Source organism: Pungitius pungitius, chromosome 6, assembly GCF_949316345.1.
Source record: "Pungitius pungitius chromosome 6, fPunPun2.1, whole genome shotgun sequence".
Lineage (NCBI taxonomy): Eukaryota > Metazoa > Chordata > Actinopteri > Perciformes > Gasterosteidae > Pungitius > Pungitius pungitius.
The window spans coordinates 17076663-17094698 of NC_084905.1; the positions used below are offsets into that span (position 1 = coordinate 17076663).

General features: G+C 46.9%; 1 protein-coding gene across 5 annotated transcripts in view; it reads left to right on the top strand.

Moving 5' to 3' along the window:
* LOC119195672 (pleckstrin homology domain-containing family A member 5-like) overlaps positions 1-18036 on the top strand; it is a 57038-nt gene that overhangs the window by 16932 nt on the left and 22070 nt on the right. For all 5 annotated transcript variants that reach the window (XM_062562941.1, XM_062562942.1, XM_062562939.1 and 2 more), the window contains exons 4-6: positions 12998-13081; positions 17438-17555; positions 17706-17810. In XM_062562941.1, the coding sequence (XP_062418925.1) occupies positions 12998-13081; positions 17438-17555; positions 17706-17810 (307 nt within the window). The remainder of the gene's footprint in view (positions 1-12997; positions 13082-17437; positions 17556-17705; positions 17811-18036) is intronic.

Here is an 18036-nt window from a genome sequence, read left to right on the forward strand (position 1 = left end):
GTCATAAAACTTTTTCATGGAGCCTTTCAAAGGTGACAGCACAAACATTCTAAATGGGCCTCCCTTTGTGTTCGCCGTCGCAATGTTTGTCGATGTCGTCTCTGACAGGAAGTAAGCCTGGACCAAAGCCGTCGCCCTGGCAACATAATTGCAGCGAAAAAGCTCCGCGTAGAAGGCTGTTTTCACTCAATTTTGCAGCGATGAGGGAGGATAGCTGAGAGAGAAAAGGGGGCTCTTTGGCGCCGCTAAGTAGATTTCCTGTCTGCGATGAATGAACTTTGTCCCGGCTCCATTGCTGTACTTTTTATAGAAGCCTTTTTGTGTGCGACGGAGGCCGACCCAGCATCTGACGGCTCTCCTCCGGGATCCGTCTGGAACTAAAGTGGGAATTCAGGAGGAGGGAACTGAGCTGACCCAGGGGCCGGCGATACATGCTTGGCTTGTTCCATTGCTGTTTAACGGCTCTCCTGTTGTGGAGGTGCCCCGTCTATGTGGAGGCGGCTGGCGCTATTGGCTCTGTCAAATCGGCATCATCAGCCTCATTGCACCCAAAGGCGAGCGTTGACACTGCATCTGCGAAAGAGAGAGCGAGGTCTGACTCCAAACACAAGCATTCATCTGGAGGAGGTGTGAGCGGACTTGAGAAGGTCTGTGTAGCTTCAGTATTGTGTTTTTCCCTCATGAATTAGAGGCCTTGGTTTATTCTATATTCAGAGGTATGATCTCATGCTCCGTAACTCAATCCAGCGGTCGTGAAACAACGTGTCTACCGGGTGACTTTAAAGCGAGCCCCCATGGCGTTCTCATAAACCCATTTCCTATAGAGGACACGCACATCTGCTGAACCGGTCGCATTAATGTCAAACCTCGTTTGACCCAGTTACTGCTGTTCCCGGGTCAATCCCGTGTCATCACTGCCCATAGACTCTGTGATCGTGGAGCTGCGCACAAAACAGAAAACCCCACACGACTCGAGTTGACTGTTGGTAAGTAAATCGCAATCTCTCTGTTTGTGGCTTGATTAGATTCATCTCCTCCCAGCGACCCCTCTGTTTTACGGGCTGTCCGGAGCTGATCTACAGGCCCTGATTTTCCTCCATTATTATTTTTTAGCTCCAACACTATCCTCACCCACCCCCCCGCCCGCGCATCCCCCCAAACAGCCGTTTGAGAAACTTCCTAGGAGCGGCCTCTGAATTTATCAGTGTGTCATTAGCACAGGGACGTTTGGCCTTAAGAGGATCCCGCTCTCCTACACTTCCTGGCAGCCTGCGAGAACGGGGGGCGGTTTGGAAGGATGGGGGGGGGGGGAGCTGTGTGTTTTGACTAGCACGTTGATTGGTCCGTTTGTTGTTAGCCTCTGCAAAATTAGCCATGTTCCTTTTTTTTTTTTTTTGGATCATGTCCTAATTAGTCGTTTCAACAGAACAAAACACCTTTTCCTTTCATCGCGTCTCCAAAAATTGCTTTTAGGAAAGAGTCACGGATAGAACTGTTGACTGCAAACAATCAGTGGTCATCCTTTCTTTTTTCTCTCGCCGTGGTACAACGTGGATGCAGTCATTATGTTTTTTGTTGGTGTTTTGAGATAAAACTTTCAGAGCGATATCAGATGCAAACGCTTTGATCTCTGCAGTCGACGCTGACAATAAATCCTGAGCTGAGATTTTTCAATTCCCAACAACCTTATCTCACAGCTGAGATGAGATGGAAACTACTCCAGAGGTTTCTTCTTGCTTTCTTCTTGCCGCTCTGTTCTTCGGAAACCACGTCAGATAGCACCAGGCGCCTTCCCTTGAGCGTGACTTCGCCGCGTCACAATAGTTAGTCGGGAGTCCTTTGAAGGCTATTCGATGCAACCAGGAGTTTTTCATTCCAGAAAACACCAATTGAATGGCCGCATTCGACTCGATCAGCGGGTGTTCATGTTTTTTTAAATATTTTATTTTGTCCATTTGACCTCTGCAAAAACATGTACGACAATTCACTGTCACTGGAGGGACCAGATCTTCTGTCAGTGCATAATGACCGCTTAGGCACCCAGGGGTCTGTTGTTGTTATTCAGCTCCATTTGACGCACACAGCTAATTACTGGAGCAGAAGACTCGGCTCTCTCTCCCCCTCCTCAGGCCCTCTCACTGACTCTCTCACTCACACACCAATGCACCAAGAGGGTGGCCGCTTCGGCCCGGTCTTCGCGCTGCCTCCTCGAAGACAGGCGGGAGAAGGGAGCATCAACGCGTGCGGTATTCCTTCGCTCTCGCTCAGCCGGAACGGAGCCCTCTGCAGAGCGCCGCTTCCCGTTGGCCTCGCCATCCACCTCGGGGCTCGCCAGCCGATGCACCGGGCAGGGTAATAAAAGGAGACGGCGCTGCAGTGTGGGTGGCAGCAGAAAGAGTCGGGGACCTGAGAGCGAGTGGGCAGCGAGGAGAGTGTCCCTCTGCCTCGCCGTCGTTCTGTGACTGTGTGTGGGCAGCTAATGAGCCTGAAAGCTTCTCACCGGCGTCTGTCAGACGAGAAGCGGATGAAAGGCAAGGCTCTGCAGCTCTTTGATAATTGGTACAATGTGCAGTATAGGAGGAGGTTTCTTTTTTTGTATCTATTTGTACTTTTGTTATCTATAGACTATTTGGACACACAAAAGAATGTTATGTAATTCAAGGTGTTAAGCATGACAGAAACATCTGCACATTAATCAGAAGAGTGAGCTGTGCATCAACTATTCACACTTATTGTTAACTTCAGAACAGTCTGTGGCCCAAAACACATTTCATATATTGTGCTGTATATGATGCAGGCCTTTTGTACCTACATCATATTGAATTATCTTGTCCAGGTGTTGCCTGCCTTCATAGATGGGAGTGATGGAGCTGACCCTCCGTGTTCTCCTTACTCCGTCATAAAGCCCAATGCTGCGGAGCCTTATATCCGAGCAGAGTTAGGTTTTTGAGTGGAGCTGCAGTTTGTTGACCTTGGCCTGTGTGATTTTCAACCCAGCCATCAAGAGGGAAATTCGGGGAGGCTTGTTGGTATGTGATTTGCTTTATAACCATCTAGAAAAGGCCTTCAGACTGACTGATAAAGTGTGAGCACCAATGTCTACAGTACTTAATACTCAGTGTTGTGAGGAACAAAACCTGTCTTGTTTTTTTAATGACTAGTGAGAGAATTTTCTTTACAAGAGTAGACTAGATTTCAGTGTTCAGCAGACGTCTATTCAGTAAAGCTTGAATAAAAAAAAAACATGCTTTCCGTTGGAATAACGCAGAAATTTCACAGATGGCTAAACAGCTTGCTTTGACTTGCCCCTCTGACACCTTTTTGTGGGTGTTTGAGGACACGCTCCTTTATTCGCCACGGAACTGAAGATCATATCGCGTATCCTCCAGATACTCCCTCCTTTCTGCCACTCCTTGGGGCACGGTGTCCACTCGGGGGCCCCAGGTGGTCGCCACACCCCGGGGGCTCCCAGCTGTGGCATTAGGCCCTCCCAGGAGGACCAAGGATGGGTGAAGGACTGAATGTTTTAGTGTACCCCTCCTCCCCCTGCCTCATAATGGAAGCGCCATGCATTATTTATGTCGTAGAGCTGGTCAAGGCAGATCACAGTACTGATTTCACACCAGAAATATGTAGTATTGCTACTCCTGTTTTTAAAAAAATATTTTTATATTGCCTCTTGAGATCTACATTGTAGTGTCAGTAGACATAGAGAGAATGAAGAGAAAAGAGGCCAGCGATTTCCTATTGACGGCCCCTGGGTGCCTTCCTGCACCATTGACTACACAGCAGGTTGATGAGCGGAGGAGTCGTTTGCCTTCTAGGTTGGGAGCCGAGGTCATTGTCCGGGCTTTCATGTCCTCAATGGCTGCAGGCTCCCCGCTGAAGCTACTTGATATTCAGTTCTTTCTCTCACTTCATCCCATTGAAACCATCAAGCTTCCACCAGGGTAGCCCACCTCCAGCGATCAGAGTGGAATACAAGCGAATCCAGGCCCACAGTATTACAATCCGCGGGACTGTGGCCACAACTTGAACAGGCCCATTCCAAAAATTCTGTTTCCTTTGTCACGACTTGCCAAAGAATGAGCGCAGGGAGGGGCAGCTACCCGCATTCATGTGTGTAGGCCCACAGCGGTAAGCGCCAGAAATAACACGGGGAAATGAAGCTCAAATTATTTTGCTATATTATTGACCTGCCTGGATACAGGCCCAAACCAACAATGGAACAAAATTCAAACCCGGAATATGGTGTCCCTTCACTTCATACATAGTAAAAATGACTTTTCCATGAATGTATTCCACGTGGAAGAGTGCCTGTAAAGAAAAACAGTTGTGCGTGGCTACTGTAGTATAAAATACGGTAATATATATCATCTTTATTTTGTTATTCATCAATGTCACCAGGGCACCATCACTACGGCTCCTGTGCGCGCGCCCGCGCGTGTTTGTGTGTGTGTGTGTCCGTCCGTCCGCAGTTGTGTGCTTTGAGTGAACAATAAAACCGCCGCCGGCCACCCGTTTTTTTTTTTCTCCTCTTCTTTACATCCGGACCGTGACGTCACCGCCTCTCGGGTTTCAGCGTGTCTCGACCACGCGAGTAATGCTCGCGCTCTCCCCGCACACCGCGAGCACAGCAGCAGCAGCAGCAGCAGCAGCGGAGGGAGCGAGCGGGACCTCAGTACACACGCTTCTACCGAAGTGACCGGACGGCGTTACCTCTGCCGGATACGACCCTTTCGTGCCCGCCTTGTTCTCTCTGCACGTCCGACCGTCATCGGCCTTTATGGAAGCGTTTTCATCGTAAGTGCAAAAAACAACAATGAAAAAAAAAAAAAACCTCCAGTCGACGCGTGCGACACACTGCGCACACGGAGCGGGACGAGCTTCTAGCGGGGTAACGATGGAGGTGTTCGGGGCGTGTGTGTGTGTGTGTGTCGAGGTGTGCTGACGGTGCCGGCTGGTGCTGTTAACGCGCTGGTCAGATGGATGGAGGTCCCGTGTTGGTGGTGGAGCGTGTTTGCTCCTCGCGTGGCTTTAACGCGCGGACAGGGTCTCGTGCACCACGCGCCGTGTCAGATTCCCTGTGTGTTGTCAAACATAAGCGATATATGCATGTACATGGACCTCATGTAATCGGGTTTTTAATTTTCCATTTTAAATGAAATTGTCCATATTGGGTGAAACAAGTACTTCTTATTACTTTAATTTGGCCGCACATTGGCAAAATAATTGTTCCAAATAAAATAGTATATTTCTATCTTTGGTATAAAGGCGCTTCCAGGTATTTTTGGAGGATTACAGTCATGTAAACACTGGAGCTGAAGGGGAAACGTTTTTTTCTTCTCAGTTTTATTTGAGTTTTTTCCCTGAATCTCAGTGCGGTTTTTGAAAAAACTGCTCTGGCAATCGAGTACCCTGGATGCAGTTATCGTAAACATTTTTCTCTGGAGGAGCCACTGTTTATCCCTCCCTCAATGTTTCACTTGGCATCAATGTTTCCTATCACTGGGCATCAGATGCGGGCTTCTGTACGTTCTCACTGCTTTTATCTGTGGAACACAGTCAGTTTAGCCGTAATTAGAGCTGTGCTGTCTGTCTCTCCTGCAGTGACCTAAACTATGTCCTCCCTTCATACTCATGTAAAGCAGATCACATTCACGATCGCCTCAGCAACATGTGTTTACTGGAGTGGCTTTTTTCATATTTGTGGTTTTGGCCAGAATTCTTGGAAACCGTAGACCGTTGGACCTGTTTCTCAGGATCCATTAGGATGTGTTTTATTTCTGTTGGGCTTATTTTGTTGAACTTTTTGTGTGCAGCTAACACCTTAAAAAGGCTAGAACATCTTAAAAATGTTTTAAATCTGTGTAGTCTGTTCGAGTGACTACAATAAGTTGTTTGCAACGTCCCATCCATTAAACGTCCTCCTCTTGGTACAGTGTGGTTTAGCACAATGTCACCGTGAGGCCAAAACATAAGGGTTTACTCAATGTCCAACGTTTCTTTCACTAGATACTTCGTTAAATCATTGACAATTCAGCAATGTTTCCTACAGAGTTTATTTGTGGTGCTCGGCCTGGGCCCGGGGGGGTGGCAGCTTCTTCCACAAACACCTAGTCTCCGAAACGTGATCACACACACGCAAACATCATTTTAACAAAGTTATTTAACCGAGCTATACAACATCACAGGATATTGTTTTAGAGTAAGAAATAGTCAATACAAAACACCCATCCAAAAATATTATGTCAATTATACATACACATACACTCACCGGCCACTTTATTAGGTACCCCATGCAAGTAACGGGTTGGACCCCCTTTTGCCTTCAGAACTGCCTCAATTCTTCGTGGCATAGATTCAACAAGGTGCTGGAAGCATTCCTCAGGGAGTTTGGTCCATATTGACATGATGGCATCACACAGTTGCCGCAGATTTGTCGGCTGCACATCCATGATGCGAATCTCCCGTTCCACCACATCCCAAAGATGCTCTATTGGATTGAGATCTGGTGATTGTGGAGGCCATTTGAGTAGAGCGAACTCATTGTCATGTTCAAGAAACCAGTCTGAGATGATTCCAGCTTTATGACATGGCGCATTATCCTGCTGAAAGTAGCCATCAGAAGTTGGGTACATTGTGGTCATAAAGGGATGGACATGGTCAGCAACAATACTCAGGTAGGCTGTGGCGTTGCAACGATGCTCAATTGGTACCAAGGGGCCCAAAGAGTGCCAAGAAAATATTCCCCACACCATGACACCACCACCACCAGCCTGAACCGTTGATACAAGGCAGGATGGATCCATGCTTTCATGTTGTAGACGCCAAATTCTGACCCTACCATCCGAATGTCGCAGCAGAAATCGAGACTCATCAGACCAGGCAACGTTTTTCCAATCTTCTATTGTCCAATTTCGATGAGCTTGTGCAAATTGTAGCCTCAGTTTCCTGTTCTTAGCTGAAAGGAGTGGCACCCTGTGTGGTCTTCTGCTGCTGTAGCCCATCTGCCTCAAAGTTCGACGTACTGTGCGTTCAGAGATGCTCTTATGCCCACCTTGGTTGTAACGGGTGGTTATTTGAGTCACTGTTGCCCTTCTATCAGCTCGAACCAGTCTGGCCATTCTCCTCTGACCTTTGGCATCAACAAGGCATTTCCGCCCACAGAACTGCCGCTCACTGGATGTTTTTTCTTTTTCGGACCATTCTCTGTAAACCCTAGAGATGGTTGTGCGTGAAAATCCCAGTAGATTAGCAGTTTCTGAAATACTCAGACCAGCCCTTCTGGCACCAACAATCATGCCACGTTCAAAGTCACTCAAATCACCTTTCTTCCCCATACTGATGCTCGGTTTGAACTGCAGGAGATTGTCTTGACAATGTCTACATGCCTAGATGCACTGAGTTGCCGCCATGTGATTGGCTGCTTAGAAATTAAGTGTTAACGAGCAGTTGGACAGGTGTACCTAATAAAGTGGCCGGTGAGTGTATATATGGTTAAGTATTTTGGGTGGACACCGATCCATTAAGGAGCAGGTCAGATGGAGGTGTAAAAATGCTTTGTTATTACTACAGGTCCTGCCCCAGCACCCACTGAGCCGAGGAGATCAAGGGGAGGGCAGGGTGGAGCCACATCTAATTTCAGGCTTTGACTGCTGAGAGCTAAATCAGCAAAATGGTGAATCTGCAGAGAGTTGTCCACTTGAGCCAGTTGACTAGTGGACATATACAGACCCGCTTTCTGTGTCAAATGTGTGAATCTTTACTAAGAAATGGAGAAAATGAATGTAAGATGTTGCGTATAAAAGCTGTAGTTACTACCAAAGCTGTGAAGTTGTGTTAAAGCTTTTTACACAACTTTACAAAATGCTCTTCCACGAGCCTGCAGCTTCCCATCCGCTCCTCCGTCTATGTCTTTAAGGAGATGACCTTGATAAGAAGAGGCTGAGTACTATTCTTGGTGATTCTGCGCTTTGTCCCTGCAACGGACCTACAGGATACAGTATGTTTTCCTCTCGGTACTTTATCTGCCACGATGGCCGTAAGGAATGCTAGCCTTCTGGCACTTTTGATGAAGCTCAACATCGTATCGGTTCACTGTGTGAGTTTACAGACCCAAAACCCAAAAAAGTGGGAAGAGAAACTTCTGATGCGCCATTCACGTGATGTATGGAACGTCTGTTCCACAAAAAGCTTTAAGGAACCAATTCTTTTTGTCTAAGGAGGAACCGCGGTGTCACGTTGGCCACCGGTGAGAAGGTCACGTTAAAGCCTTGTTCAATGACCACAACGCACTGCCCTTTAACATTTCGAATGCTTTCCCAAGATACAAAATTTCACTTCTGTAAATCGCCTTCTTGTTTTCCCTTAAAGGCAATTTGTTTCCATGGCTCTGAAATAAACACAAATTGGCATTCTCAGCTGTGTCACCTTGTCACACTTTGCACACGGTCGCAGCTGCTTTGAAGGGGCCGCTAATTGAATTGTTTTTTTTTTTTACCAGAAAAAAAAATCTGATTTGCTGCCTGAACGAGCAGCTGTTTTCTGGGGCTGAGTTAAAAAGGTCCGAAGTGAAAATTGAAGCTTAAAAAAACACGCAGCTGAAGCCTCTGGCGCTGCTCAGTGTCATCAACGTTTTCCACAACATGTACCCATATTAGTGAAGGACTCTGCATTATACCAGTTACGCATTGTATTCCACGCTGCGCCTTGTTTTGCTCTTTACTCTTGCTGCCCCCGCCCCCCCCCTCCCCTATATGCCCACTCACAAACGGCTTTCTCTGCTTATTCGGCTCAGCTTTTGTGATGCGGGCTATTCAAGTCCCCCAGCCAATGTCAATGAGGTGTTGAGGAGTTCCAACACAGCCAGCGTGCTAGTTACGAGTACTTACCTGGTCATTTTCAGTAGCCGCTGGCCTCGACTAACGCAGTGATCGTGTTCCTTCCTGTGTAGTCTTCCATGTATATAAGTGCAGAAATTAATGTGATTACATGGCTGATGTGAACTAAGGGGACCAGAGCCGACATGCATTCTGGTTTGAGATTGCTAGCCTCGGCGCTGTGAAGGATAAAATTTTGATCCTACGAGGTTACGACAATGTTAAAGTCCTCTCACTGATGCTACTGGAAAGGCTTTGGTTGAAGCAACTGCTGCTCTGAGATCAGTCATTAGATCATGTCCGTGGGAAAGAAGGCTGGCCGCTTGATTGCTCTGACCTGCACTGCTGACTACTCTACAGTAGGATGCCGAGTCACTTAAGACCTCAAAGCAGCTGAAACGACATTGAATTAAAGATAATTAGGACAGGTATGCTGTGGTAAGCCATTTTTTATTGGAGTTTTGAGGACAGGCCGAGATGCATGGCGTTCTCTACTTGAGTTTTCTAGGCCTGCACCTGTGTTTTTTAATTTAAGCATCCACTGAGGTATTGGTGTGAAATTCCAAATGTTTGCCTTGATATTCTAATTAAGATAAGAAAATCCCCTTGGTCCCGCAATGGGGAAATTTACAGGGCAAATTACACCTCTTTTCACAATGTATTTTTGTATTTTCTTTTCTCTTACTATCCCTACACCTTTAAACAGAGATTCAGCAAAAATATGGATTTGAGTTTATGTATTTTGACTTGTCAACTCTGTTGAGTGAAGGCCAGACATGCTTTGTCATTGAAAACAGTCCAAAATGAGCAGTGCTTCAGCCTTGCAGATGACAGAAATAGGTTCAATGTTGAACCAAATGTTTCCCCACCGTACAATGTTTGAAGAAAAAGGGTCAATGTTTGGATCCGCTTTCAAGTAAAATAATTAACGGCGCCGCCCCCCCCCCCCCCCCTTTAAAATCTGAAGATGTGTCGTCAAAACTCATAAAGACTTGACGACCCCCTCCCCCATAGCCCCTCGGTTGTTTGTGGTTAAACTGGACGGCGGGGAGTGACGGATCAAAGACCCACCCAGAACAATAAAAGCTAAGCCCATGGAGAGCTTAAGCTCTTCATTACTGTGGCTCACTGCTAATTATTGTCGACGGGACAGTGCTGAATCGTCCAGCCCTCTTCAAACAGGGTGGTCATTTAACTTTTTTTTTTTACGGCCGCTCCCAGTTCTTCCCTGCTGAGGTCAAGAGGCAAAGGAGCCTCCCTGTGCCCTTCGCCCTTTTTCCTCCCAATAAACCCACATGTCCCTCTGGAAAACGATACGACTTCCAACCAAGGAGAGTACCGTGTTTGAGCTCGCTGTGGAAGCAGAAATGTTACCATATGCTCGCCCACGTGACTTTCTGCCGACTTACTCTTGACTGTAGGATGTTGTACGGTAGTGACCACAGACCACATCCTCCATGGGAGGCGTGAGACCATTGCCAGAGGTGTTGTGGCGCTACGATAACCATAGGAAAATACTAGGATTGGCATTTTGTAAAATATTTTTACTCGCATGCAGAGCCATTGGCTTTTGCAGCAGCTGTTGATTACGATGCCGCCACTCCTGCTGTCACCAACTTACATTATCGGCCAGCAACGTTTTCAGAGGGCCCTTATGTTGTTTGGAACCAGGCAACCGACCCACATATCCTGTCAACAATTGCTTTGCGGTATAAAGCTGTCATATTTGCAATCAGCTGCTGATGCCAAGTGGTGGAAGTAAATCCGTGCCGTCATTCTTTTCTTCCTCAGCATCGTCACTCGTAAAGACAAATGTCACTGCTGCATAATGTGACGGGAAAACTAAATGGATCAAATCGAGACAGCCGCAAAAATATCTCTGGTGGACAGAGAAATGATGGTCGCTGATACTGATACTCTTTTTGGGGCCGGCTACCACGGCCATCATGTTACCTCGCGGGCCCCGCCCCCTCCATGTGAGGCTGGAGTATTTACCGTCCTCTCGTAGCACATGGATCATGTTTGGACTGTTTAGGACCTGCTCAAATTGCTTCCGTCCGCAACGGTATGTGGTCTTTGGTGTCGCACAGCCCCGTCCTTTGAAACACACGACCTGTCTGAAGGCACATCTGCAAAAAATGTTCCTAACAGCAGGGGGGGCGTTTGCTTCTATAGATGTGACCCACAGATCCTGGGCCAACTTCCTTTTGAAGGTGGTACTTTCACTAATGGTGGCAGTTTTAAACACTTCTATTTAGCCAATAAGATATACATCCTATTTTTATCTATTGTTTGCTCCGCCCACTTCTGAGAAAAAAGGTGGTGTCCAATTTGCTTTGTGTGATCTTGCGTCGTATGCGGAGCGCAGGGGTTGGGTGTCTTGCTCAGGGACACTTCGACACGGGACATGGAGCAGCCAGGGTTCGAACTTACTGTGTCGTTCATCTACAGCCGGCCGGGACCTTAACCACGGTGACGGCCAAACCAAAACAATGAGCTGAAAGCAGCTAGAATCTGCCCGGAGACGGCAGACTGGCTGACGACTTCCAGCAGAAACGGCACCACCAAAGTCCCCTGATTGTTATCGGAGTGTTTAACGAAAATAGATGTTGGTTACTTGAGAATGTAACAGGGTTTTTGCAACATTAAAAGTATGCATACGAGTCAGTAGTCCATGCGGCTACCAAAGTGGGTACAGTCATGCGATCCCTTTTTGATTAGACCATAATAATTTGAATTATCCCAGGAGGTATCAACCACTCTACTCTGTAATAAAACGGCACGCATTGTCAATTGATAGGTTGGCAAATTTGCACCATAATATTTAAACCTCTTTTCCTTTCGACTTCGGCCAATGCACCACATGAGAGCGAACCGGCGGCGCGTGCATTAAGAGCATCGGGGCCCAAATGCTCTGGATCCTCGGATAGTCGAGGGATCCACATATCCCATCCAGCTTTTGCGCAGCATCCATCCCCCTGTCCCACCACAGACACGCCAAACCCTGTTTTTCTTTTTCTTCTCCTAAACGTGCAGAAGAGTGCCGGCATGTGTGACGGGATCCCGGGGAGAAACGGTGCCGTCGGTCTGCCCCAAGACCGCACTGGGGGCCCCCGCTGCCAGCGGCGAATCCACTAATTACAGAGCAGAGCTGTGGGGACTGTTGCTCTCCGGGCCCGGCCCAAACTAAACCCCCTATTTCATCCTTGCTATTTGCTCTGTTCTGTACACAAGTACCCCGTGTTTAAAATCTGTTATTTCTGGGCTGCATCTTGACTCTCCTCCTGCTCCTCCTACTTCACGTTGACTTGAGTTTCACATTTGGTGTGTTGACACGGCGACCTGTAATGTCCGACTGTCGATGTCTTTCATATGTCGATACGCTGTTCTTCTACTAAACTTCTTCAAAGAGCTATCCGTTTTCCATGGAAAGCACGATAAACGCTCTTGGTTCAGGATCTACGGTACAGAGGAGCTTTTCATATTAACAAAAGTTTCGCAAGCCGGATCACACACTGACCAGGCTCCACTTGACCGTATTGCTCCTCTCCAAGGACAGTGTTGTCCGTGTGGTGGAAGTGGCTGGGGGGGGCCTCTGTGATTGGCCCACGGGATGAGTGGTAGCATCTTCTGCACCGCTGGGTCACTTAAAAGGTGTAGGATGGCAGCACAGCCTTCTGGAGCCGGTGGATCTCTAACGTGTGTGTGTGTGTGTGTTTTTAATGATTTTTAATGATCCATCTTTTTTCACAATGACCCAGGATATGTCTGGTTGGACGGGTTTTACAGATTGGACCAGTTCTTTGGCACAGCATGCCAATTAATTGCATATCGTGCATCTGTTCTGTCTCCACTCAATTTTCCTACTTCCAGAAAATGTTTGCCAACACAAACTCATGTTCCGGGGGTGAGGAGTTCGCTGAAGCCGTTGCAGCTGGAGTTCCGAGAAAACAAGTTTGCGTTTGTTGTCTGTGCAATTAGCGGCGTATCAATTCAGGCATTTTCAAGATGGATCAGCTCTTTTTTATGGCCTTATGTTTACTGTTGTGCATGTAGTCTTTTATGACACTAAACACTTTCACTTTTTCCCCCCCCCCCCTCTTTTCTCTCAATAGCCACAATGAGCGGAAGGTGACCTGCAAGCATCCGGTCTCAAGCTTACCCTCGCAAGACAATTGCATCTTTGTCGTCAACGAACAGTAAGTCTCTTGTGTTTTTTTTTGTTTTTTTGCTGTGAGAATGCCACTGGGTTGCATGTTTGAGCATTTGTGCGCTGCATGTGGAGGCTGCGTTGGCCAAGCATCGGCTCAGCAACCTTGATGCCAAGCGCTGGCGATAACGGAGCCTTTGTATCGCGTAGACATCAGCCAGCGGGAATGAGATGAGTCACGTTTGGGCTCTTGTCTGTTGCCCTGGACAAGAGTTGGTGGCCTTTTTTTGTAAAAAAAAAAAAAAGGAGAGAAGAAAAATACATGTCCAGTGACAGCGTTCCGTCCATGTGATCACTGCACTGCTTTCAGCAGGACCACAGTCTCGTGTCTGCCCACATGAGTGGGTCAGAGGCCAGTCGTCTCGAACAGAGAATGTCGCACCACACCCATCTCAAGAATGGTCAGTGCTCCCATTTCCAGTTTCATCCACTCTTTTTAACGCCGCCCATGGGTCACTTTTGCTCTCTACTCCTTCCAGAGGTTTGCACGATGTCCAACACAGAACAAAAGAGCAGATGTCCTTTGCAGATTCACTAGACTGTCGATGCGTGTCCCAGTCCGGTGGAGCACCAAACCTAAATGCTGTGGACTGTTTGAATCAGAGCCAACGCCACCACACTCCTGGCCTCAGCTTCCATCTACTTCCCTCGCCTTCTTAGCTTAATGTCGGGCGACACGAATCGGCTCCACTCAGCTTCCCACTTCGCCCATTAAGCAAGCCCCCGTCACAGCAGATCCTCCACCACGCTATAGTGTAGTGCTGAAAGGATGTGCGTCCTCCCAACTGGTGTCACTTATTTTACTGAGCAATGAATGCTGATTGGAATATTTTCTGCTTCAAGACATGACATTTCACTCCCCCAGAGTGAAATTGTGGCCGAAGTCCAATCGCTAGTTGGTAATGAATTCTCTGATGTATCATTAAGGCTGTCAGTTTGTTTTCTAAACTGATATATATATATATATATATATATATATATATATATATATATACACACACACACACACACATGATCTATTCAGTTTTCTTGTCTCACCAAATTGGAATGGAACAATTGGAGGCTGGTGGTGTTTTGCCAGAACTGTCATCCTGCGCCCACTTGACACATTCCTCCCCTCACCGTGTAACTCCCAAATCTCTGCCGAGGGACGCAACATGTCGATACAAGATAGTATCTAACGTGGCAATTAGTGTTTGCTTGTTGTACGGTAATCTGTCAAATGATTTTGGGATGTCCTAGAGGTTGACTTTGGAGGCCACTGCTTGAGTAAGGGATGTTTTGTTTGTTTATTGCAGTGCGTCTCATCTTAACAGTTGGCTCTGTTTTAGAAAAAAGCCCCCGCGGGGGAAATCTTCACCCCGGACAAGTAATAAAAGGCAAAGACGGATTTAAGCCGCCACAGGGATAAAGAGGCCAGGCGGAAAATCACTGTCTAATCTGCTCTGTGCTTTAAGTAAATCCAAAACACCAAATTTGGTTCAAATTTGTACGTATAACGTATAAAGTCTGCCGGGAAAGAAAAGGGCAGCCACTGCGTGTGGAGGCGTCTTTGCCCAGCCGTGATGAATAGTGTTACTGTGAGCAGAAAGAGGCCCCGTTGACTCTAAAAAGAGATTAGCAGTACCGTATGGAGTTAAGGGCGGTCACCATGGATTACACTCAGCACAGATAACTTCATTACATCCTCAAAAAGCGTTAATGCAGGCAATCAAAAAAGTGCAACAGAGTCGGTGATGCCGGGGCCTTTGTTGTTGCTCTTGTCCCAATTATTGAAGGCTTTCTAGGTTCCTCCTCTCTGAACCAAACTCGCAGACGGATGAACGCGCAGGACGCTGCTTTGCTGTGTGTGTGTGTTATCGAGGCTCCGATTCATTGGCGCCTCATAATCTGCTTTGACATTGTTTATGAGATTATAGAAAGGCTGGATTCTATACATCCGTCGCTCGTTCTTCCGTGACCAACTGCTCTCGGTGTCCATGTCGTGGTCTATTCTTAGTGGTCCACGTGACCGTGTGCAGGCTGATGGGAGATATTTGCACAACTCTCATGCAACGCATGGTTTCACAAGAGCGCGGCGTTCGCTTGCCATCGAGGTAGACGATGTGACGACCTTAATGCTGCAGGCGCGTTTTCACCGGGCAGATGTTGCCGTGCAGTTTGTCCTGTGCAACTTTTCCCTTTTAATATTGCTGCACCAACGAATGTTGGTAGTCTGACTGCATTATGTGTGTTTTAGGTGCTGCTCTTTAAAGCAGTTTTAAACAAACATAGCGGAGTTAAATCGGGTGCTTAAATGACATCCGTATGGGTACAGTTTGGGGTTTGCCACCCAGCTCTGAGCCTGTGAGCAGCGTACACCGATGGCTCGTGCCTTCCCTCCTTGTCTCCCACTCCTTTTGTTTGTTGAAACGCTAGAGGTCAGGTTCACTGGCAAACAAAAGTGTTTGAAAGCCCCCTTCTTTCTTTAGAAATGCTGTGTGGTCATTTTAAAATGCACCCTCAGCCGCTGAGTTCACGGTGTCCCCCCGCCACCCCCCAAACCTCACCCCATCCCGGGTTTGGTCAGAGCGCCAAGCGCCAGTGGCGGTGTAATCCCTCCTCACAAAGTCCCTGGTGGACCAGGCGCCGATGCGACGCACCACTACACACTAACATGTGGGGGACGACACGGAAGTGTCACTGAAAAGCAGCGTTGTAATTCATGGTATTTTCCGCGGCGCAAAACCAAAGTTGAAGATATGTCGTAGACATTTGTTGGTCTCTGTTTCCGTGTGAGTCGTGTTGCTGAGGAATGAATCCTGGAGAGTTCTAAGAGACAAAGAGTCTGTCAATTCCTTGTTTTTCCCGACGCTTTCATTTTGTGTTTTGGATTGAACAAGCCTCTCCCGTACAAATGTGAACCAGTGCAGAAGCTGAAATTACCTTGCTGCCTCTTAGTTGTTAGCATTTGCTTCATTTCTTTGTGTTTTTATGTCCGTAAACTGAGCTTCTTTGGGTTGGTAACAACTAGAGACTTCAAAGGACAAGACAAACCTTATTGATGAACCTCATTGTAATGCACCACCAGTTCTTCTATTGAGCTTGTAGACACAGGCCAGCTGTTACACCAAAGCAATTTGATACACACACTACTTTTCAATTTGGCTGCATACAGATTAATGATCAGGCAACAAACCCCAACACAAACACAAACGCACACACACACACACACACACATGCGCATACATCCTGCAGCTCAGAGACTAGAAATGGTCTGCTGACTCATTAGCGAATCCAATAAAGCAACACCTCTCTTACAATATTAATCCCCCCGCCTCTCCAAACAGATGTGTTTATGATGGCGGGTCGATTATAGATCACGGGGGCTCCGCCTGTTGCTGGACGAGCTGGAAATCCTCTGAGCTCATTTTCTTGAGTGAGGTCATTCGACGGTGGAGACGGCTCGTCTCAGTGGCTCCTTCAGAGTGGTGACTCGAACGTATTGTATTTAACTCGAGGGTGCTTTAGTCCCACGATTTTTTTGGAGTGTTAACAGTCTTCTAACCGGACGGAAGGACGGATTGAAAGATCTGTCTAGTTGCTGCTTATGGATTTAGAGTGCATGTAGATGGCGCGTCATTAATGCTGAATGGTACCATATGATATGCAGACTTCAAACCAAGGGTCATCTATCAAATGGACAGGTGAAAGGGGGGGGGGGGGTTGTTGTGCAGGCCTGGCTATTTCTGTCCTTTTCAGTGACCTAAAACCAATACATCTGATGGCTGAGGGATTATTTTTTTGTCGTGATTGCAGTATTTCTGCTCTACCCTGGTTTTGCTGCCTTGTTCCCTTTAGACCACACTGCCGTTCCCTTCCTCCATGTGCTATATCTGCAAGGCCCTGAGACAACTCTCTTCACAAGGTGTTCCATCCTGTGGCAAATGTGTCGAACTCCGTATGCTCTCAAGTTTTGTTTTGAAATAGTTTTGTCTTGCAGGGGAACCGATTCACTGCAGCAACTGTGTAGTGTGTCAGGAAGACTTTGCAGTCCATTCCCAGCTATAGGACAACTGGGAATGTATCTGCAGTGACATAGTGGGAGTAATTGGCATGATTCATAGGCCCAGGTTGAGATCTCATTATAGCAGTTTGGACTTCAGAGGGATGGGGGAGGACAGGCAATAAAGTCTGCTTCTTCCTAGTCTGTAGTAACTGTCAGTAGACATAAATTGGGTATATTTTTGTATAGCTATTGTTTTTCTGACTGATTTATTTTTTTATATATATATATATATATTATATATACCCCTATAGGCATGTTTATTTTTTTAAACTTTTAATTTATTTATTTATTTTTTAGATCTGCCTCCAAAGTGCCGGCGAATGAGAAGGATCGGCCACTAAGCACCATGAGTGAGGCCTCCAACTACACAGGCAGTTCGGACTACTCCGCAAACCCCACCAACACGGCAGACAGAGTGAGTGACACCATGAATAAAGGGAAATTCAAGCATGTGTGTTAAGTTAGGAAAGTAATGGGAAACTAGTCCTGAGGTTTTCAGAGTCAAGATTTATTGTTTGTGGATTGAGTTCACTTTGCCATTAACTCATTCATTTGGTATTTCTAGCCATCGAGACCTTCCAAAAAAATCCACAACTTTGGGAAGAGATCCAACTCCATCAGGAGGAATCCCGGTGCGCCAGTAATCAAGAGGAACTGGCTTTATAAACAGGTGAACAATAAATCACATGATGTTCTGGGCTGCAGAGCAGGTAACTCTGCATCGGGTCCAGCTGCTTGTTCCGAGCGTTCAGTCCGTCTGAAATGTACCCGACAGCTATTTGATGAATTGCCATGGAATCTGGTAAACCTATTTAAAACACAGAAGACGACAAATAACTATTAATAATTAAATAAATAAATGATTTAAATAAAGGTCCATTTCAGGAGTATCTCCC